General features: G+C 34.4%; 2 protein-coding genes and 1 long non-coding RNA gene across 5 annotated transcripts; 2 read left to right on the top strand and 1 right to left on the bottom strand.

Annotated features, from left to right (window-relative positions):
• The first annotated feature begins 418 nt into the window (after nucleotides 1-418).
• On the top strand, nucleotides 419-10,608 carry LOC105766036 (putative zinc finger protein At1g68190). Of its 2 annotated transcripts, none has more exons than XM_012585329.2 (6): nucleotides 419-577; nucleotides 1,260-1,809; nucleotides 3,353-3,682; nucleotides 4,092-4,316; nucleotides 9,508-9,728; nucleotides 10,246-10,608. In XM_012585329.2, the coding sequence occupies exons 2-6, from the start codon at nucleotides 1,291-1,293 to the stop codon at nucleotides 10,370-10,372; spliced, it is 1,422 nt and encodes a 473-aa protein (XP_012440783.1). In that variant the 5' UTR covers nucleotides 419-577; nucleotides 1,260-1,290; the 3' UTR covers nucleotides 10,373-10,608. The 2 variants fall into 2 exon arrangements, with proteins under 2 accessions (XP_012440783.1, XP_012440784.1); XM_012585330.2 differs by having other exon boundaries at nucleotides 10,229-10,608.
• Nucleotides 10,609-12,928: 2,320 nt separating this feature from the next.
• LOC105766034 (zinc finger CCCH domain-containing protein 15) lies at nucleotides 12,929-14,992 on the top strand. The gene is made up of 3 exons (XM_012585328.2): nucleotides 12,929-13,031; nucleotides 13,136-13,772; nucleotides 14,566-14,992. Exons 2-3 carry the CDS (start codon nucleotides 13,167-13,169, stop codon nucleotides 14,875-14,877), a joined length of 918 nt encoding a protein of 305 aa, XP_012440782.1. The 5' UTR covers nucleotides 12,929-13,031; nucleotides 13,136-13,166; the 3' UTR covers nucleotides 14,878-14,992.
• A 317-nt stretch (nucleotides 14,993-15,309) lies between these two features.
• LOC105766035 (uncharacterized) lies at nucleotides 15,310-16,830 on the bottom strand. Of its 2 annotated transcripts, none has more exons than XR_008195825.1 (2): nucleotides 16,307-16,830; nucleotides 15,310-15,754 (listed from the first exon to the last, which is right to left on the bottom strand). It is a non-coding gene; the product is annotated as an uncharacterized LOC105766035 (long non-coding RNA). The 2 variants fall into 2 exon arrangements; XR_001124958.2 differs by having other exon boundaries at nucleotides 16,320-16,830.
• Nucleotides 16,831-17,648: the final 818 nt, after the last annotated feature.

The raw sequence follows: 17,648 nt of genomic DNA, 5'->3' as shown, positions 1-17,648 counted from the left end.
CGTTTAGAAGAATATGGATGAAAATAAAACAGTAATAAATATTGTGATGATAAATATAAGTTATGCAAGTGGTGGATGAAAAAGAAACATTAGTAAAAGACTGTGGATCAAAAGTAAATATTTTCAGAGTTTTGACACTTCTTTTATTGGATGAACATAATTAATGTGTAGGTTGCAGCCGTCATTCAAAGCAACCGTTCGACCACGTGGCGAGGGGCTATTGGTGTGGCGGGTAAACTTCTGGATCACTTGATATGAGAGAACTGAAACGCCAAACGAAACAGTTTCACATGCACAATGGATAACGTTGGCGGGTCCCACAAAGGGCAACGTGTTAGTCCCACGTCAGCATAAAGTTCACGCTTTCGCTGCACACGTCAGCCAAACAAGGCACAAGGGATAGATAATTGAATGAAAAGAGCAAGCAAAGGAAAAACAGAGAAAGAAATGTGAAGATAAATGAGAACTCAATAAAGAAGCTCACCGCTTTCTTTTTCTATTTTATTCAGAACGTTCTTGGATTTTTTTTTTTAAACTTTCCTGCTTTGTTTGTTTTTCTCGGGAAACAAACACAAAGGTACGTGTATATCGTTCATATTGGATTTGTTGAATTTTGGATCTTTGTTTCTTAGATCTCTTTTGTGTAATCGATCAGCTGAATAGATGTATAGTGTTATATCTGAGGTTTATTTATATTTTGATTGTTTCTTTTTCAATTTTTGTTAGAAGTTACTTGGCTGTGGAGATTTCTTAACACGGACAAAAAAAAAAGAGTTGCATGAAAGAATAATTCTGCTGAATTTGTCATATTACTGATTTTTATTTATTTATTTATTTTTCCTTTTGCAGTTAGAACTGATAGAAATTAAGGGTTCTTTCGTTCCTTTTCGTTAAGAAAATCGAATTTTCTGTATACTGTGTAAGCTTGTAAGGTGCCTTTGATCTCTAAATCAGATTCCATATTCACGCCGTTGAACATGAATATATTTGATTTTATTTCAAGATTTTTATTTACTTTGAGTCTTTGGAGGATCATATTCGCACCCCTATGTTTGGATACAAATACAAGTACTTCAAACACGCACACAAAATTGAACTCCAACCAACATATACATTCTGGATTTCTCAGTATTTATTATAAACTTTTGTAGATCCTGAAAAGAAAAGTTGGAGATTTCTTCGTTAAAAGAATATACTATTTTTCTTCATTATCAAGCTCATGAATTTGAATTGACGATTTGAATATATATACATACCAGAATACATTTTTTGAATTTTTGGAGCTTTGAAATGGAGAAAAGCTGTGAGTTCTGCACAACTTCAAGACCAGTTGTTTATTGCAAGTCTGATGCAGCTCACCTGTGCCTTTCTTGCGACGCGAAGGTCCATTCGGCCAATGCACTTTCAAACCGGCATCTTCGTACCCTCCTCTGTGACTTGTGCCGGCACCGCCCATCACATGTTTGTTGTTTCAATCACAGAATGTTCTTGTGTCGTGGTTGTGACCAAAGCCTCCATGATGTTTCTTCTCACCACCTCCACCAGAGACGAGCAGTTAGTAGCTATTTGGGGTGCCCTTCGGCTAAGGATTTTGCAGCATTGTGGGGTTTTGAATTGAATGAATTGGATAACAATGCTACTCAAGACCAGGCTTTGTCCAATTCATGTATTTCTATGAATCCCAAAGGAGTTGAACCTGGGAACTTAAGGCAGTCTTCTTTGGGAACCGGAGTCTCTTCGAGTAAATCCGGCATGACTTCTCTCGCTGCTGCAGGACACAACTCTGGATCAAACTGTCAACGAACCAAGGTTAATTCATGGTAGCATTTACTAGCAAGTAGTGCTTGGTGATTTGCTTGCATTTCTCTTGAACTGTTATAGTTATAATCAGCTATGGCTATGCATGCACCGTTGACATTTTTATTGACAATTTGTGACCATGAACCCAGTAATATGCAGCAAACTTAAGTAACCTACGGTAAGCCGTTCTAAACTTTGTTGCTTTGACTCTTCATTTTTCTTGAAGTATTCATGTCCAAACGATGCTCGAATGAGTATTTGGAGATGACCCTCTCTATGTATCTCCAAATACATGGGAAAACGTAAGAAAAAAAAAATCTGAACATACCCTTGAATTGTACCTGAAATTAGATAGCCTGAAGTTCACCAGTTGTCCTGCCTAAAATGAAAAATTATGCTAAATGCATTTTATTGTACCTAAAACCGTACTTAAATAATACAACCCTGTCATCTAAAAAAAGAATCACTAGAAAGATGTGTTTTAAAATAATGACTCAAGTTTCTTAAGGGTTCTCACCTGACTACTTAGGCCCTAGTTAACATCGATGTCAGTAAATCAGAAAATCAGGTTATTGATCAGTGAACTGAAAGAGTAAGTTACTCGGACTTGGGTGTGACTGTCAGATTCGGGTATTCGTCTGAAAGGGGTAGGTTCAATTTTCTTTAAGTTTTTTCATGTATTTGTAGGGTCCTTGGAGGATATGTCTCTATACCCATATCCTAATATGTGTTAGATACTAGTATTGGACACATGTAAACTACCTGAATGGAGCTGCCTGTCATTTGATAGCAGCAGGAGTGACTCCTTTTGCTAACCTACTGAAACAAATTAGTGATATTATACTCTGCTGCTGCTTAGTTATTGGTGCAATGATGATAGCTCTTCATTCTAAGAGATATATACACACACATTAGTATCTGAAGTTTTATGAATACTTGATACACCATATAACAGAACTGTTCAGCCCAAGAGCAATGCACTGCATTGCATTTTTTAACTATTACTCTCTTCATTTTCAAATCTCCTTTTCTTTTCTTCCACATGGTGGTCTTTCCATCTGTAAAATGTTTAATCTACTGGGCTTTTTTTGTAGAATTTTGGATGTGCAATAGATTCTTCATTTCTACCTAAGACATGTTCCAGGGTACCATCTTCTTCCAACTCTTCATTTTTCTTGATGTACCCGCATCCAATGAATTTTGGATATGAGCTTCCAAGGAATCTCCAATATATGGAAAAACTTAGAAAAAACTGAACACATCCCTATCAAACACATAACCGTATTTGACATACACCCATGTCCGAGTAACATTGCCTGGGTAAACGAATGTAATGGATATTACAACCAATAGTATTCTGTAGTTTTGAAATGTAATCGGAGGACTTAAAACCACGATGAATTAGGTCATTTCAAACTTGGAACTCCTTTTGACACTAAGAGTTTGCTCTTCAGGGTATATATAATATAGATTAATAACACACTTCATAGTTCCTGAGGGCTAAGGAGAGATTATTAACCTCTTTATTCTGTTCTTGTTATTGTTATTGCAGGTTATTAGCAGAGTTCAGCAAATGAAAAATACTTCACTGATTCTACAACAGATTATTGACCTGAAAAAGTTTCAGCTCACTGAGGGAGATTGCCATTTGCCTCTCAATTGTAGCCTAGAACAAGCAGACACATCTTCTTCAATATGCAACTCTTCAAAAAACGATGATAGTAATCTAGTCCAAGATACTGATACAAATATCCACCAAAGTGACAATCCGCTCGAGGAGCTGAATACGGATATGGAGAACCTATTGTCGTCTTCAACTTCCGGGATGCCTTTTTACGGAGAATCTATTTGGCAATGTAAAAGTCCGATCCGCAATAGTCAGGTTTGTTCCACTGATCACACAAGTCATTGAAATAGATGGTTAATTATTAACTGTAGATCACTACTCATGTTCAATTCATAATTGATTGAATGTAGGGTTCTTTAAGGATAGAAAGCTTCTTTTATGGCTGGCAATTGCATAGGCCATACATATTTGATAGAACTTCATATTTTTCCTGATGTATCAATATATGATATTTGTGTTTGTGATAGGATATGATGCTATCTGGACTCTTTGTTTTCTTCATTCAAACACATACCTTATCTAGAACTTGAGTCTGTGTAACATGCCTGATAATTCTCATAGGCAGGCGTTTAACTTATATTGTAGGAAATTAAGAATGGCTACTTAATTATTTGAGAATGATCGGTCTTTGAAGTTAACAATGTTTCATAATTGAATTCCACAGTTATGGTCCCAAAATATGCAAGATCTTGGAGTTTGTGAAGACACATTTTGCCAAGATGATTTTAACATGCCTGATATTGATTTATCTTTCCGCAACTTTGAAGACCTTTTTGGTGTTGATCAACACCCGACCAGGGGACCACTTGCTAGTAAAGATGTTCCAAGCTCATCTATGGAGAAGGAGGCCTTCAACAACTCCAATAATGTTAATGCCATATCAATGGAGGTTAGGATCGTGGCTTTCTTTTTTTTTAATCTTCCGACTTTATAATACAAATATTCTGGTAGGAGACTTGTGTTTGATCTATATTCAGATATTTGTGCACTTGAACCTTAAAGAACCCTTTAAAACCAAATCAGTACTGGATGTGTCAAGTTGTGTCTTGACATTGTTTTGACCTAATCGTTTATTTTTTTTTGGTTCAACACATTTTTAGTCATTTTAGAATCGTGTTCAACACTTAGAAAATCCCTTGACAGAGAGGTTTTTATGCTTTATAAGTTCCAAATGAACATAATCTGAAAAAAATATCAATAAACAATTTATGTATTATGTTAGTGATAATGTTATAGTTTTTCAAAATAATTTGAAATTTTTGTCTAGCTAGATAGACATGGTTAAATTAGTACTTAAACATATTCTTCCCTTTTCTTAAAGTATTCATAGTTGACATTCATGTTTGACACATATTTGGATGTATGTATGTATGAAGAAACAGTCCTATAAACTTTTAAATACATAGAAAAACTTAGAGAATATAAAAAATAGTTATGTCAAACCCCAAGTTGTGGCCTATTGACCTAGTGTTCAACTTTCCCAGTAATAGTTTGGGTTCGAGTCTTTGTTGTACTAAAAAAAAGTTATGTTAGAACTTATCTAAGTTCGTGTAGGATAGCTTTAAACCTTTTATTTGTGAGTTCCATTATCTTTAAATGATTTGAGGAAAAGGGAGGTTGGAAGCTTAAGTGACGATTCAAATGCTGGTGTGTGAAGAGCCATGAGAGGTTGGGATCTGTTTGGCTTAATTCAAGTAGGACTATAGAAGGAGAGGTTGAAGGGTAGTAGTCAGCCCAAGATCCTTTACCCGTAGTTAAAGAGAGGTATTTATAGGTGAGAGTGGCCCTCTCTTAACCTTGGGTCTTGAGACATGCATGGTGTAGACTCAATCATGGTCAGCCACTTGGGAGACACAATACTACTCTAGGTTGGCAACAATGGGATGGGGATAGCCTAGGTGAGGTCCCATGTGCAAGACATGTAAGAAAGGGCCTAACACTTGTCCTTGGCGAGGTAGACTAAAAAAGCTCCATATGCTAAGCATATGTACGTTCATGGAGCTTGACCCCAGTGAAGTGTTACCCTTGGCTAGGTCTAGATGTTCGTGGTTATTGTGCAGTGAGCTTGTGGCGGCAAAGTCTATATAGGCGAGGTGCCTAGAACAATTTGTCCCTTCCCCCCTCCTTAAATCGAAAGGGAGGTTATAAAGTAATATTCCTTGAGTTGATTCAATTTCTGTGACGAGTAAAAGTGATCATGCATATGATGCATGCTTGGTAGAAAGGGGCGTATCGTGTAGATGAAGACGTTGTGTCGCTGTTTATTTGAATTTGAAAAGGGCACTAGTTGATATATCACCAATAAATGGGGAGGACATGCATTTTCTCGAGATTGGAGGGGGAGTTGGTGTTTCATAATTGTGCACGACGTGGCACGAGGGTATTTGTCCTTAGAAATTGTTTTTTTTTTTTACTTCCTTTATACACTTCTTCTATAAATTGCTTGATTCTGGCATTTTGAATGACTTTTGTTCTTCTAGCGATTGAAATAAGGTAAAAGTTTTAAGGAGGCTGTGAAGAATCGGTGCAAGTTTTTTTTTTGTTCGAATTTCTTTGACGTAGTTGGTCTTTTGGTAAGTTTCAGGTTCTTTTGTTTTTGTGTTTGTGTTTTTAAGATTTTAGGATTTTGAGTTATGGCCAGGAATAATAATTGAAGAGGTAAGGGAATGGGAAATAAGGGATCTGATGGTCGGAGGCAGCAATACTCTAACAGGGCTGGTTCTAGTAGTTTTACAACGACAAAAGCTCCTGACAAGTACGGGGAACTTTCAATCCCTACTGAAGGGAATGAGTAATCCTGTTCAACAAAACATGAGGGGATGGTACGATTGTTGGAAGTTGGGGTCATCAGGTTGTCACATTATGCCTATGGATTTTCTATTCGTGTCAGAGTGAACCCCATAAGCGATGTGGTTGGAGGGTTTTTTCGAAACCACCATGGGATCATTTCCATATTTATCCAGGATTGCGCTCTCATTTCTTCATTTCCATGGTGTCTTTTAATAAGATACAATCTTCCATTTTATGCCTCAAGTTGTTGTGGAATTGACATTGATCCCTAAAGCGACTTTTAAAACTACTAGACTTCATAAGTGGTGTAGCTGTCAAACTTACAATATGGGCCTTGCCTTCTCCTATCCTTGAATGACTCAAAATGAGAAGAAACATTTCTTGGCGAATTGAAACTCCTTAGTGAATTGGGAGAGCGCGAGTGTTGTTGGCCCATCAAGTTTTCCCTTAATCTAGGATGAGTTCTATCATAATTCTATCATGAGTTCGCCTTTGAATAGGGTGATTCCTTTGTCTATATGATGAAGTAGAAAACTCAAAGTTGAAACCACTTTTTCAGTCTTCGCAAACTTCTGTGCTCTTCCATATAGAGTGACGAGGTCTTGATTCTTGTTATTCGTGAAGCAATACTTTAGTGTTGATGAGCCAACCCTGTTGTAAAAGCATCAACCAACCATATGTCAATCAAATCCTTGGTGTTGAGGGTCACGGAGTGAAAATGTTTAGTATAGTCTCATAAGTGCTTGCTTGGTTTGAGGATTAGCCTAGGCATTCAAAGAAGAAACAACTTCATCTAGCTGACGAGGGGAATGGGTGTTGATGATCTGCCCTAAGTTGCTTTATGGTTTCATTATTTTACTGAAGTTGCTCTTGATAATATCAATATTGATGCTCATGCCTTAGTGTTCTTAGAGCTTCTGATCTCTCATAGCCCACATCTATTCTTGTGGTTCCATAAACTGCTGTGAGGAAGAGTTGGGATTAGATTGAGGGTTCTAAGCTTTTTCATTAGAAGTATGGAGTGGACAAACATTTGGTGGAGGGGGCAATTAAGAAAGTAGTACTACCAGGTTGGTGATACCAATTTCCATAAATTTCCAAATATGGGTTGTAGCATGCTGGGAATTACTAGTTTGACCAGCATCTTGAGTTGGGGGATGTGTAGACAATGTTGGGTTTACTAGGTTCCTAGGGATGTTTTCATTGGGGAAAGTCATGTTGCTCCATGCTAACCACATATGGGTTGTAGTGCTAACCACATATGGGTTGTAGCATGCTGGGAATTACTAGTTTGACCAGCATCTTGAGTTGAGCGATGTGTAGACAATGTTGGGTTTACTAGGTTCCTAGGGATGTTTTCACTGGGGAAAGTCATGTTGCTCCATGCTAACCACACCAAAGTGTTGAGGACAAATGGAGGTTGGGGGCTTAAGTAGTGGTTCACACGGTGGTGTGCAGAGAGCCATAAGGTTAGGATGCGTTTGGTTCAAGTAAGATTGTAGAATGATAGGTTGAAAGAGAGTAGTCAAGTTAAGATCCTCTATCGTGGTTAAAGAGAGGTATTTAAAGGTAAGGGCAACCCTCTGTTAACTTGGGGCCTTGAAACGTGTACAACGCAAGTTTCATCATGGTCGGCCATTTGGGAAACAAATTAATTTTCTAGGTGATGATGGTACAAGGGCAGGGATAAACTAGGCGAGATCCCACGTGTGAGATATGCAAAGAAGGGCCTAATGTCACGGGGCTAGACCTTTCGTATCGCAATTTGTGCGGCCTTAGGCAATCCGTTCGTCCCAAACTCGCCTAAGTCAGCCTTTACGCCCAAAAGTGAGGATTCTTTTAGAACTCCTCCAAGGCACCAATTTGTATAGCGGAAGCGATTATGCCAAAAGAAGCTACAAGTGAACAACAGAAAGTCAAAGAAAGAATGCACACAAAGTGTTTGAGTAAATGCTCAAGAATTCTATTACTCTTAAGAATTCAGCTTACAATGGATGAGTACAAATGAGGGGGAGGCTCTCTATTTATAGTTGAGCTCCCCCAAAACCGACGGTCAAGATACATTTACATCGACAGACGAGATTCACTATATCCCTTAATTTCAGGGATTTACAAGATTTGCCATATCAAATCTAATCTAATCTTTACAAGATATGATTCTCTCTATCTTCTAAGATTAGTTACTAAAATTAGCCCAAGTTGCCATGTATTCATCATCGGGTCAACCAGGCTTCAATCTGACAGGCTTCTTCAATAGTTCTCTGAATCGGGCCAGTTCTTGTGGGCTAAATGTTCCCCATCTAATCGATAGACCTCCATGGGGCGCTTTTTGTGCCATGGTCACGAGCTTTGCACTTTGGCCCGTGACACTAACACCTGGCAAGGTAGACTAAAGAGTTTCACGTGTTAAGCATATATACATTTATGGATCTTGATCCTGGTGAAGTGCTACCCTTGGTGAGCTCTACGTGTTCGCAATTGTTATGCAATAAGATTGTGGTGACAAAGCCTATATGGGTGAGGTACTAATATCAAAATACTCAATGTCCAACATGATCCTGAGTTTGGGATTGAGTTATTGGATAAGAAACCCAAAAATCATGTTTTAGGGTTTTGCTCTTATTTCAATCCTTATTTGCCTATGGTTGCGAAGGTCTAAGGAATCGCTTACCTTGCAAGTCAAAAGCGCCTAGCTTAATTTACTAGCACTTTTAAATTATTTATTCATAAATTATTTACTTATTAAATAGGTTAAAATGTGCCACAAGTCCCTGTACTTTTTGAAAATTAGGAATTTAGTCTTACTTTTTAAATTTTAAAATTTATGTTCAACTATTAACACTATTAAATTTTTTCTGTTAAATCCAAATTAATTACAAAGTTATTTTTTAATTACATGGCTATCAAGTGAGTGTTTTTTTATTTCAAAAATGTTACAATAACAAATTTAACGGTATTAACAATTGAATCTAAATTTTGAAATCTGAAAAGTAGGACTAAATTCTTAATTTTTAGAAAATACTGGGATTTGTGGCGCATTTTAACCTATTAAATCTTAACAAGTTTTGAGTGTAATAGTAAGACATATTGTACCCTAAAAGAGAGGACTCAAGTTCGAGTTTTAAAGACGACACTGTTAGGAGGCGTAATCACAAACGGCGAAAAGACTAATCTTCATAGATTGTAAAACCCATGTCAAACTATACCCAATCCGACAATCATACCCAAGTTTGAGTAACACAAGAAGTTAATATGTATCTATTCATCTAACAACCTTTCGTAACTTCCAGGGAATCATTACTTCAGCTTGCACAAGTCAACCATCTTATTCAGCAATGCCATCTGTTTCAAGGTTCAGTGCTGAAACCAGTGCTCCCGACTGTCTTGATAATGGTGTTTCAGCTATAATACATGGGGAAGCGTCATGCATTTCACCTGACTTAGATAGCTTTCATTCAGAGGCCAGAGAAAATGCCATGGTGAGATACAAAGAGAAGAAGAAAGCCCGACTGTGAGTATCAATTTTCTCCTTTCTTGTGGATTTAGGTGTGATACAATTACGTGTTTGGCATGACTCGAGTACGTATTTTCATATATTTAGAACGGTTAAACTTATATTTGAATATATGCTCTTAGGATCATGCCTGACTCTTCATTTTTGGACATTCAGACATATAATCTCCCAAATACCTTCTAAATACACGAACAATTTTTTTAATATAATCTCCCAAATACCTTCTAAATACACGAACAATTTTTTTTAAAAAAATTAAAAATATCCGTATTAAACGCACATTCATATCTGATACTTGTGTCATGATTTTTGGCATTGTGCAACAACATAGCCTAAAGCACTTATGTTTAATGCTTGAATTATTCATCTAATTAGAAAATAGTGTATCAAAATGAATGTTTGATACTTGAATTATTCATCTAACATAGCCTAAAGCTTTATATTGAGCATATATTCATATCTCATATTCATCTTTTATTATTGGTTTTTTTTTATAGTGTCATGTGTTGTTCAGGCATGAAAGACAAATTAATAGTGCATCACGGAAAGCAAGAACCGACGTAGAGAAGAGAGTAAAAGGGAGAATTGTGAAGAGGGAGGACTATGATTCTGATAATCCAAATGTGACAAAGAGCTGTTAATCCTCTATATTCTTATATATATATATACACTACATATTTTATCAGTTCCAGATTCAGTATGTTCCCACTTGTTACTCAATCTTCCATTTTATACTCAACCAATTCTTTCTCTCCCATCTATTTATGTTATTGGATTCTGGTCTAAGCATGTGTATGTTCTTTTAGAGATGGTATTACATGGTAGTTGGTATCCACTTTTTATATCTTCAATTGATATTAAGTAGCTATTAAAATTTTGATGTGTGTCTCTTATATCAATGTATTATGGCTTGTTTTGATCAATACTGACTTATATTGATACATTCAGTGTGTATTGGTCTATACTTTTAATATTTTAAACTAAATTTTAATTTTTTTATCTTAACTATTTTATTTTTATAATTATATTTAAAATTAAATACAATCGTTTAAGTTATTAAATTTAATTAACTAGAAGGTACTAACTACCTTGGATATGTAAAGACATCGAACCCACTTTTCGTAGATTCAAATATTATAATTGCTATTCATGGTGCATTGAAAATTATATACAAACATCAACTCTCATATATCCTATTATAGGAAAACAATCAAATAAGATTATATTGTAATAGAACTAATATTATTGTTTAAAAATTATATGAATTTTTTTTATAGTTCAACTCTAGATAAAGATTTCATTTGAAGAATAATAAAAGTGTTCAAAATATAAACTTTATTAAATCTTAATTAAATAATAAATATCAATTTTATTAAAATTTAATATTATTTATTTTAATAATAAAAGAATTAAATTAATCTATTTAATAATAAAATATTAATTTGTCTCAGCCCTTATAATAGGACTTACCAAATATTTTTATTGTATTTATAATGTTAATACTATAAGTGTGACTCAACCCAAATAGATATGGCAATGAATGCATTTCAATTAATATTTTAATTATTTAATTGTTAGGTTTAGCAGCATTGTAAAATAATCATATTTGTCTACCAGTAAAATATAATCTGATTTCAATATTTCTCAAAAATACTGTCTCATTGATATATATTTAACTATAAAAAATTTAAATAAATAATGAAATATTTTTGAATCTCATTATAATTAGTTGAGTATTATCTTTGCCAGGATTAGTCTGAGTTCGAATCACAGTTGTACCAAAAAAAATTTTAACTTACTCAAACTTTATTATATAATTGCTTTTGAATATAGTATCTACTTCTACTCCTAACTGCTTACTCTTAAATCAATTAACTTACACTTTAAATATTGATTAACTCTTAACTTGGTGGGCATCGACATTGTTTCCTCTACAAAAGGAAGTGGGTATGAACGGCTAAATCACATTTATCCTCATATATATGGATTGGGTTGGGATTATGGATAAATTCTAAACATTGTATAAAATATAAAATACTTATTTAATTGGTAAAGTTGAGGTTTTGAAGATTAAGATTTCTAAGGTTTAAATTCTATTATATATTTATTTAAATTAATTTTATAAATTTTATATAAAATATAAAAGACAAAAATATTATCGTAATAATATATAGTGAAAAAGGAGTTTTAGTCATTTTCTAGTTGAGTTCATGTTTGATTAGCTTGTGACATGAATTCAGTCAAATACATTATAGTAAGTATTAGAAATCCTATTATACATGTATGCATGAGAAATTATAGATTTAAAACGCTTTTAAAAATAGCATACAATAAATAATGAAATGTATAGTTTGAGATTAATTAATTATCATAATAACACACGAAATTTGTATGGTATTAAAATTGAAAAGTAGATTAAATTATGAGTAAAACAAAATTTAAATATATGAATACATCATATAAATAATACTAAATGCACTACAATTATTTATCATGATTTTGTCATCAATTACAAGTTAATGTCGAGTTGACTTGTGACACCAACTCAATGAACAACATTATTAATATATACAATTGATGGAGATAATAAATTGTGTATATTAAAATAAAATGTATAAAATAAATTAAAATTAAAATTAAACTTTGATTGAATTGTAAATCTAAAGTTTTAACAATTCAATTGGTGTGGATTCAAATCTCACTATATGTATATTTTAATTAATTTATCTTAAAATTAATATTAAATTACCTTCAAATAATATAACTTTTCAAATTATAAAAAAATTATTTTCATAACTTTTTAACCGAGTTAAATACGTATTTAAGGGTTTAGAATTTAAGTTCACACTACCAACTTAATAAATAGTGTAGATATATTTTACAAAATACTGTGCACCGTCCAAAATACCGTGATCGAAATCAAACGGCCTGTTTAATCACCCGAGGTTTTCGTCTTCAAACAGCGAACAAGAAAATCATAAATTTTTTCATGAAAAGAAAATCTAATTAGATTAATTAAATGGCTTAAATCCCCTTATTAAGTGGTACGGTAAGGTTAAAATCGAGTGGAGGAAAACATAGGGGCGAACCGAGTAAAAGATAAGTGAAAAGGTGGACATAATGGTAAAATTCTGTTACGTGTTTGTTTTAACAGTTTCTCCCTTCCTTCCTTTCCCTCCAATTCTTTCATCTCCCATTTTCTCTCTCCCCAAACAAAACAAAAAGAAATCTCTCTCGCTGTCGCTGCACTAAAGAGAGAATCTTAGAAAATAAAATCGGTGGTTTTTTTCAGAGATTCAGGTTAGCATCAAATTAATTTACTCGATTTCTATTTGTTTCAATCGTTGTTTTCAGGTGTTTTGGTTTTTTATTTACTGCATTTTTTTTTCTGTTTGCTGTAAAAGTTTTTTCAAGCTTGTGTACTTTCATTTGCAAATGCAAAGCGACGGTTCAACTCTTTATGGCGATGTCCTTTCCAAACAACCAAAAGATAAGGAGAATGAAGGAGATTACTCACCTTCAGCTGTCGCTGCCACCTCTCTCTTTGATCTCTGCCATCCCCGTCACGTCATGCAACAACATCAAGATATGATCAACCGCCACAATCTCTGCCTCACGCGCCTCCACGAAGCTTCTAAAGAAGTGGAGGCACTCCGCCAAGAGAATACTGCTTTGCGATCTGTAAACCGCGACCTCAACAAGCAACTCAGCACACTGATCCAAGCCTCTATGCAGAACCACTTCGCAACGTCTGATTATAACGCGACGCCGTACGAATTGCTGAATGAGTTTCAAGGGCTTTGTCTCGGTGGTGACGGTGGGGGCGTAGGAGAGGAAGAGGTTTCTGACGAGTGTCCGACGAGCATGATGGAAGGTGCTGGGGATGTGGAGAGGGTTATGTTGCCTAAGAGCATATCTGTTAGGTCTAATGGATATCTGAAGATGATGAGTAGTCAAAACAGTCAAAACGCTGGTGTGAGCCGTCGTCGTAAATATCGGGGACCAACTCGGTCTGGAAATGCCTCTCAACTCAGTGGAGCGGTGAGTTTATTATTGTTACTCTGTTGTTGATATAAATTCCTAAATGCTATATTTTTATTTCTTGAGCTAGATTAATGTTGTAGCAGTTATAAATATATATATATAAATAAAGTCTACCATTGCATCAAATATAAACTTAATTATAATGTGACAATTTATGTCCTTTGTGTCATTTTCTACTACTACAATCGTGTTTATGGTGTTTTATATTTAATAAGCTAATGAGTACTATTTATATATTTTTTCTTGTTTTGTTTTAATTAATTTGTATCATGTATTGACGTCCTAGTCTTATTTAGTTTTAAATATTCAATGAACTGGCTGCTATTTTAGCGATGATTGCTTAGATTTTTTGCTTTTTAGGCAGAACTCGGGGGATAAGTAAGTACTTCAAAGAATTTGAAAAATCCAAATAACATGATGAATTAAAGGTGCAGCTTGGCTTCACATTTTTGTGCCGAGTGACAAGAGGAATTGAACTCTTTCATTTCCAATCCCTGAACCCATTGACCCTTTTAAGCATTTGGCCCAACATTGTTACCCTTGACAAAAGTAGATATTTGCTATGATTGGCTTCTATTCTATATTCTTGTTTACTTTGTTAAATTTGATTCCCTCTTCTTCTTTGGAAGGACTAAACTATGTTCAGTGTATGTAGAGCTTTTAAAAGGATCATTTCTCCAAATCCACGTTCAAAAATATCAAATACCAATGTTAAATGCGAGTATTTCAAAAAAAAAATAGTAGGAATAGTGTATTAGCTAACTAATCATTTTAGGTGAATGTGTGGCAGAAGGTGTACGTGCAAGGAGGAAAAAAGGAGGAAGAGCCACTTGAACTGGAAGTGTACAACCAAGGCATGTTCAAGACTGAACTCTGCAACAAATGGCAAGAGACCGCTGCCTGTCCATATGGTGACCACTGCCAGTTTGCTCATGGCATTGAAGAGCTCCGCCCTGTAATCCGCCACCCTAGGTACAAGACTGAGGTTTGCAGGGTGATCCTTGCTGGTGATGTCTGTCCCTATGGTCATCGATGCCATTTTCGCCATGCACTAACTGAACAAGAGAAGTTCATGGGCTCCCTCAAGCCCCCGACAAGGTAAAAACTTTGATCCATGACTCGGTTGCTATAGAGATGTGGATATACTTCATATTAATTCCGAAACCCCAAAATTTGGGAAAAATAATATTGCTTAATATAGGAAGTCTATAGGCCTGGTGGACTCCAAAGTTTATACGATTGGAATAATTAGAATTTTTTGTTTATATTTTAGATTCAAACTCTGATAACCATATTCACGTAGTCGTTGGTATGTAAATTTCGAAACTTCGGATTATAATCGATCTTGATTCCTTTTTTTTTTTAATTTTGTAGGATGAATAATTCTAGTATCTATCCATATTTAAAAGTTCAATCGATTTATAAATTTACCACAAAAATCTAATATTTTAATGAAAATTAAATATTATTTTAAAGACATTTTATATATTTTACATAAAATTTGAACACATAATATAACATTCCAATATCTCTATTTTAACACTTGAACCAACTTTATGCATTTTTATTTAACATCGAAATGGTAATAGGAAAGTCCTCCAGGTCGCAATCGTGCTATATGAATGATAATAGTATACATTCAAAACATATAATATACTGTTGCATCAAAAAAAAAAAGAGAACACATTTGAACACATACCAAATCGTGCTATATGAATGATAATAGTACAAAGAACTAAAGTAATATTGTACACACATGTTTCCATCTTCAGCAGCTTTGATATTATCAGGATTTATTCGAATTCACTTGTACAGCTCCATTAACAAATGCCCAACTGTTTCTTCTGATCCGAAGAAATGTGTTTGGATACGGGAAAAAGGAAACTCCTTATTCGATTTAATATTTTTACCAAATTCATTTTTCTCAAAATTCAATTTCTTTTAACTGGAATCATAATTTTTTTTCTTCAAAAGTCTGCCTGCATATGACAATTATCTCATTAAAAATATTTTGACGAACAAAATTAATATAATAAATCTATAACTATAAAGTATATTTTCTTTTTTAATTTACAATTTACGATGGTGAAGCAAGGAGACAGAAGGAACTGAACTTCGAGATCTAGGCTCAAAGTCTCACCTCTGATTTATCAATAGATTTATTGATAATTGGATTATAAAAAGCTATCCCAACTCAAACAACATAGATCTACCGTATTCCATCTCATTTTCACCGCTCCACCATTTTTAACTTTTTCAAAAACAGGGTAAAAAAGAAATAAAATCCACCTACCTTTCAATTAAATTAATATATCACGACTTAATTTGATCTTCACCAACTCTACGACAGATCCAGAATTTTCCACTTACAATTTCAAGATTAAGTTCCCTTTTACCTAATTTTTAACTAAAAAAAAAAACCAAGGTTCTGGAACTATACAGCAAGAAGCAAATCTCAGAAGATCCATGGAAGACAGTAAAGAACAGATCTATATAAAAACAAAACAGAAGAGTAAGAAAGTAAGGTTTACCGATTTCACTTACAAACTGCAGGAAATGATGAAACAAAAAGGATTGAAGAAAGGTAAGAAAATGGAGAGGAAGTGCTGGAAATCAGTGGAATGGGAGGAATTGGAAAGATTTTTCATTATTAAAATACAGAGAAAATTCAAAATCTTTCCAACTCCTCCATTCCGAAAATTTCCAGAAACGGTCTCTCCTTTTCCTCCTTCAAAACAGTCAGATCTGGCGAAAAAGAGGTAGAGAGACAAGGTGAGGAGAAAGAGAAAGTAAAGGAAATCGTAGGCATGGGTGGAATCGGCAAGAAAAATAAAAATAAAAAAGACAAGTAAGTTATATTTTCTTGCCGAATCAACCACAGCCGAAGACTTCCTCAAGCTTCCTCTCTTTCCTCCTTCTCTCACTTTTTTCTTCTCTCTCAGAGTCTCTGCTGTGGCGGCTTTCCTTACCTTGGTTTGAGCACATCCATCTTTAACAGGTGTTTATAAACTGTGAGTATAGTTTATTTATTATTATTTTCAACAAGTGCTGACGAATGCCCTACTGTGACTACTCACCCCATTCGTTATGTCATTTATTCCGCTTTTTTACCTAATTTTTTTTTACTGAAATGGGATTTTTTACCCATTATTATGGAACAGTGATTCCAGCAGTGGCGACATTACTCTTCCCTCTTGGTCATCATTATTTTAATGATAGGTATTTAAAATGTATATATTTTTGGTGAAGCTTGAACAATCGGCGGCAGTGATATGTATTTTAATTTAAAATATCGTCTAATTTTATATTATTAGAGTGAAAAAAATTTCTCTCTTTTAAAATTAAATATTTTTTTAGTAGTCGATTCTATTCAATCTATACCGATTCTCATTTATTAGTCGTTCCTTTCTCTCGTTCGATCTCTTTTAGCTTTTGTTTTCTTTTTCTCCCTTCCTCCTTTTTTCCCTTTTTATAACATACCCTCTTTTCAATTTTTTCCTCTCATTTTGTTTTAGTTTTGGGTAACCAAAGGCCAAAAAAACACACATGCTACACTAGGAAGAGAGCTTTCGTGAGAGAGAAAAACCCTAAGTTTTGTCTGCAATTTTTTTTTTTGTGATTTTTGAAATCCCCTGCTTTCATCAGAGACTGATTTTGAGGTATAAATCTTTACTTGAAATGTGTCTTTGTCTGTTGCCTTTTCATTTCTATTTTTAATTTCAAAACTATTTTTTCGCTTCTATTTTAGTTGGTTTATTTTATGGTTTTTGCTTTCCAGGTTTAGAAATCATTGTTTTGTTCCGTGTTTCAAATCTATAGATCTCAGTTTGGTTGTGTTTTTTGTTTGTTTGTGGTCTACTTTCATGAGAAAGA

This window comes from Gossypium raimondii, chromosome 5, assembly GCF_025698545.1.
Source record: "Gossypium raimondii isolate GPD5lz chromosome 5, ASM2569854v1, whole genome shotgun sequence".
NCBI lineage: Eukaryota > Viridiplantae > Streptophyta > Magnoliopsida > Malvales > Malvaceae > Gossypium > Gossypium raimondii.
This window is presented reverse-complemented; position numbering and strand designations above follow the sequence as displayed.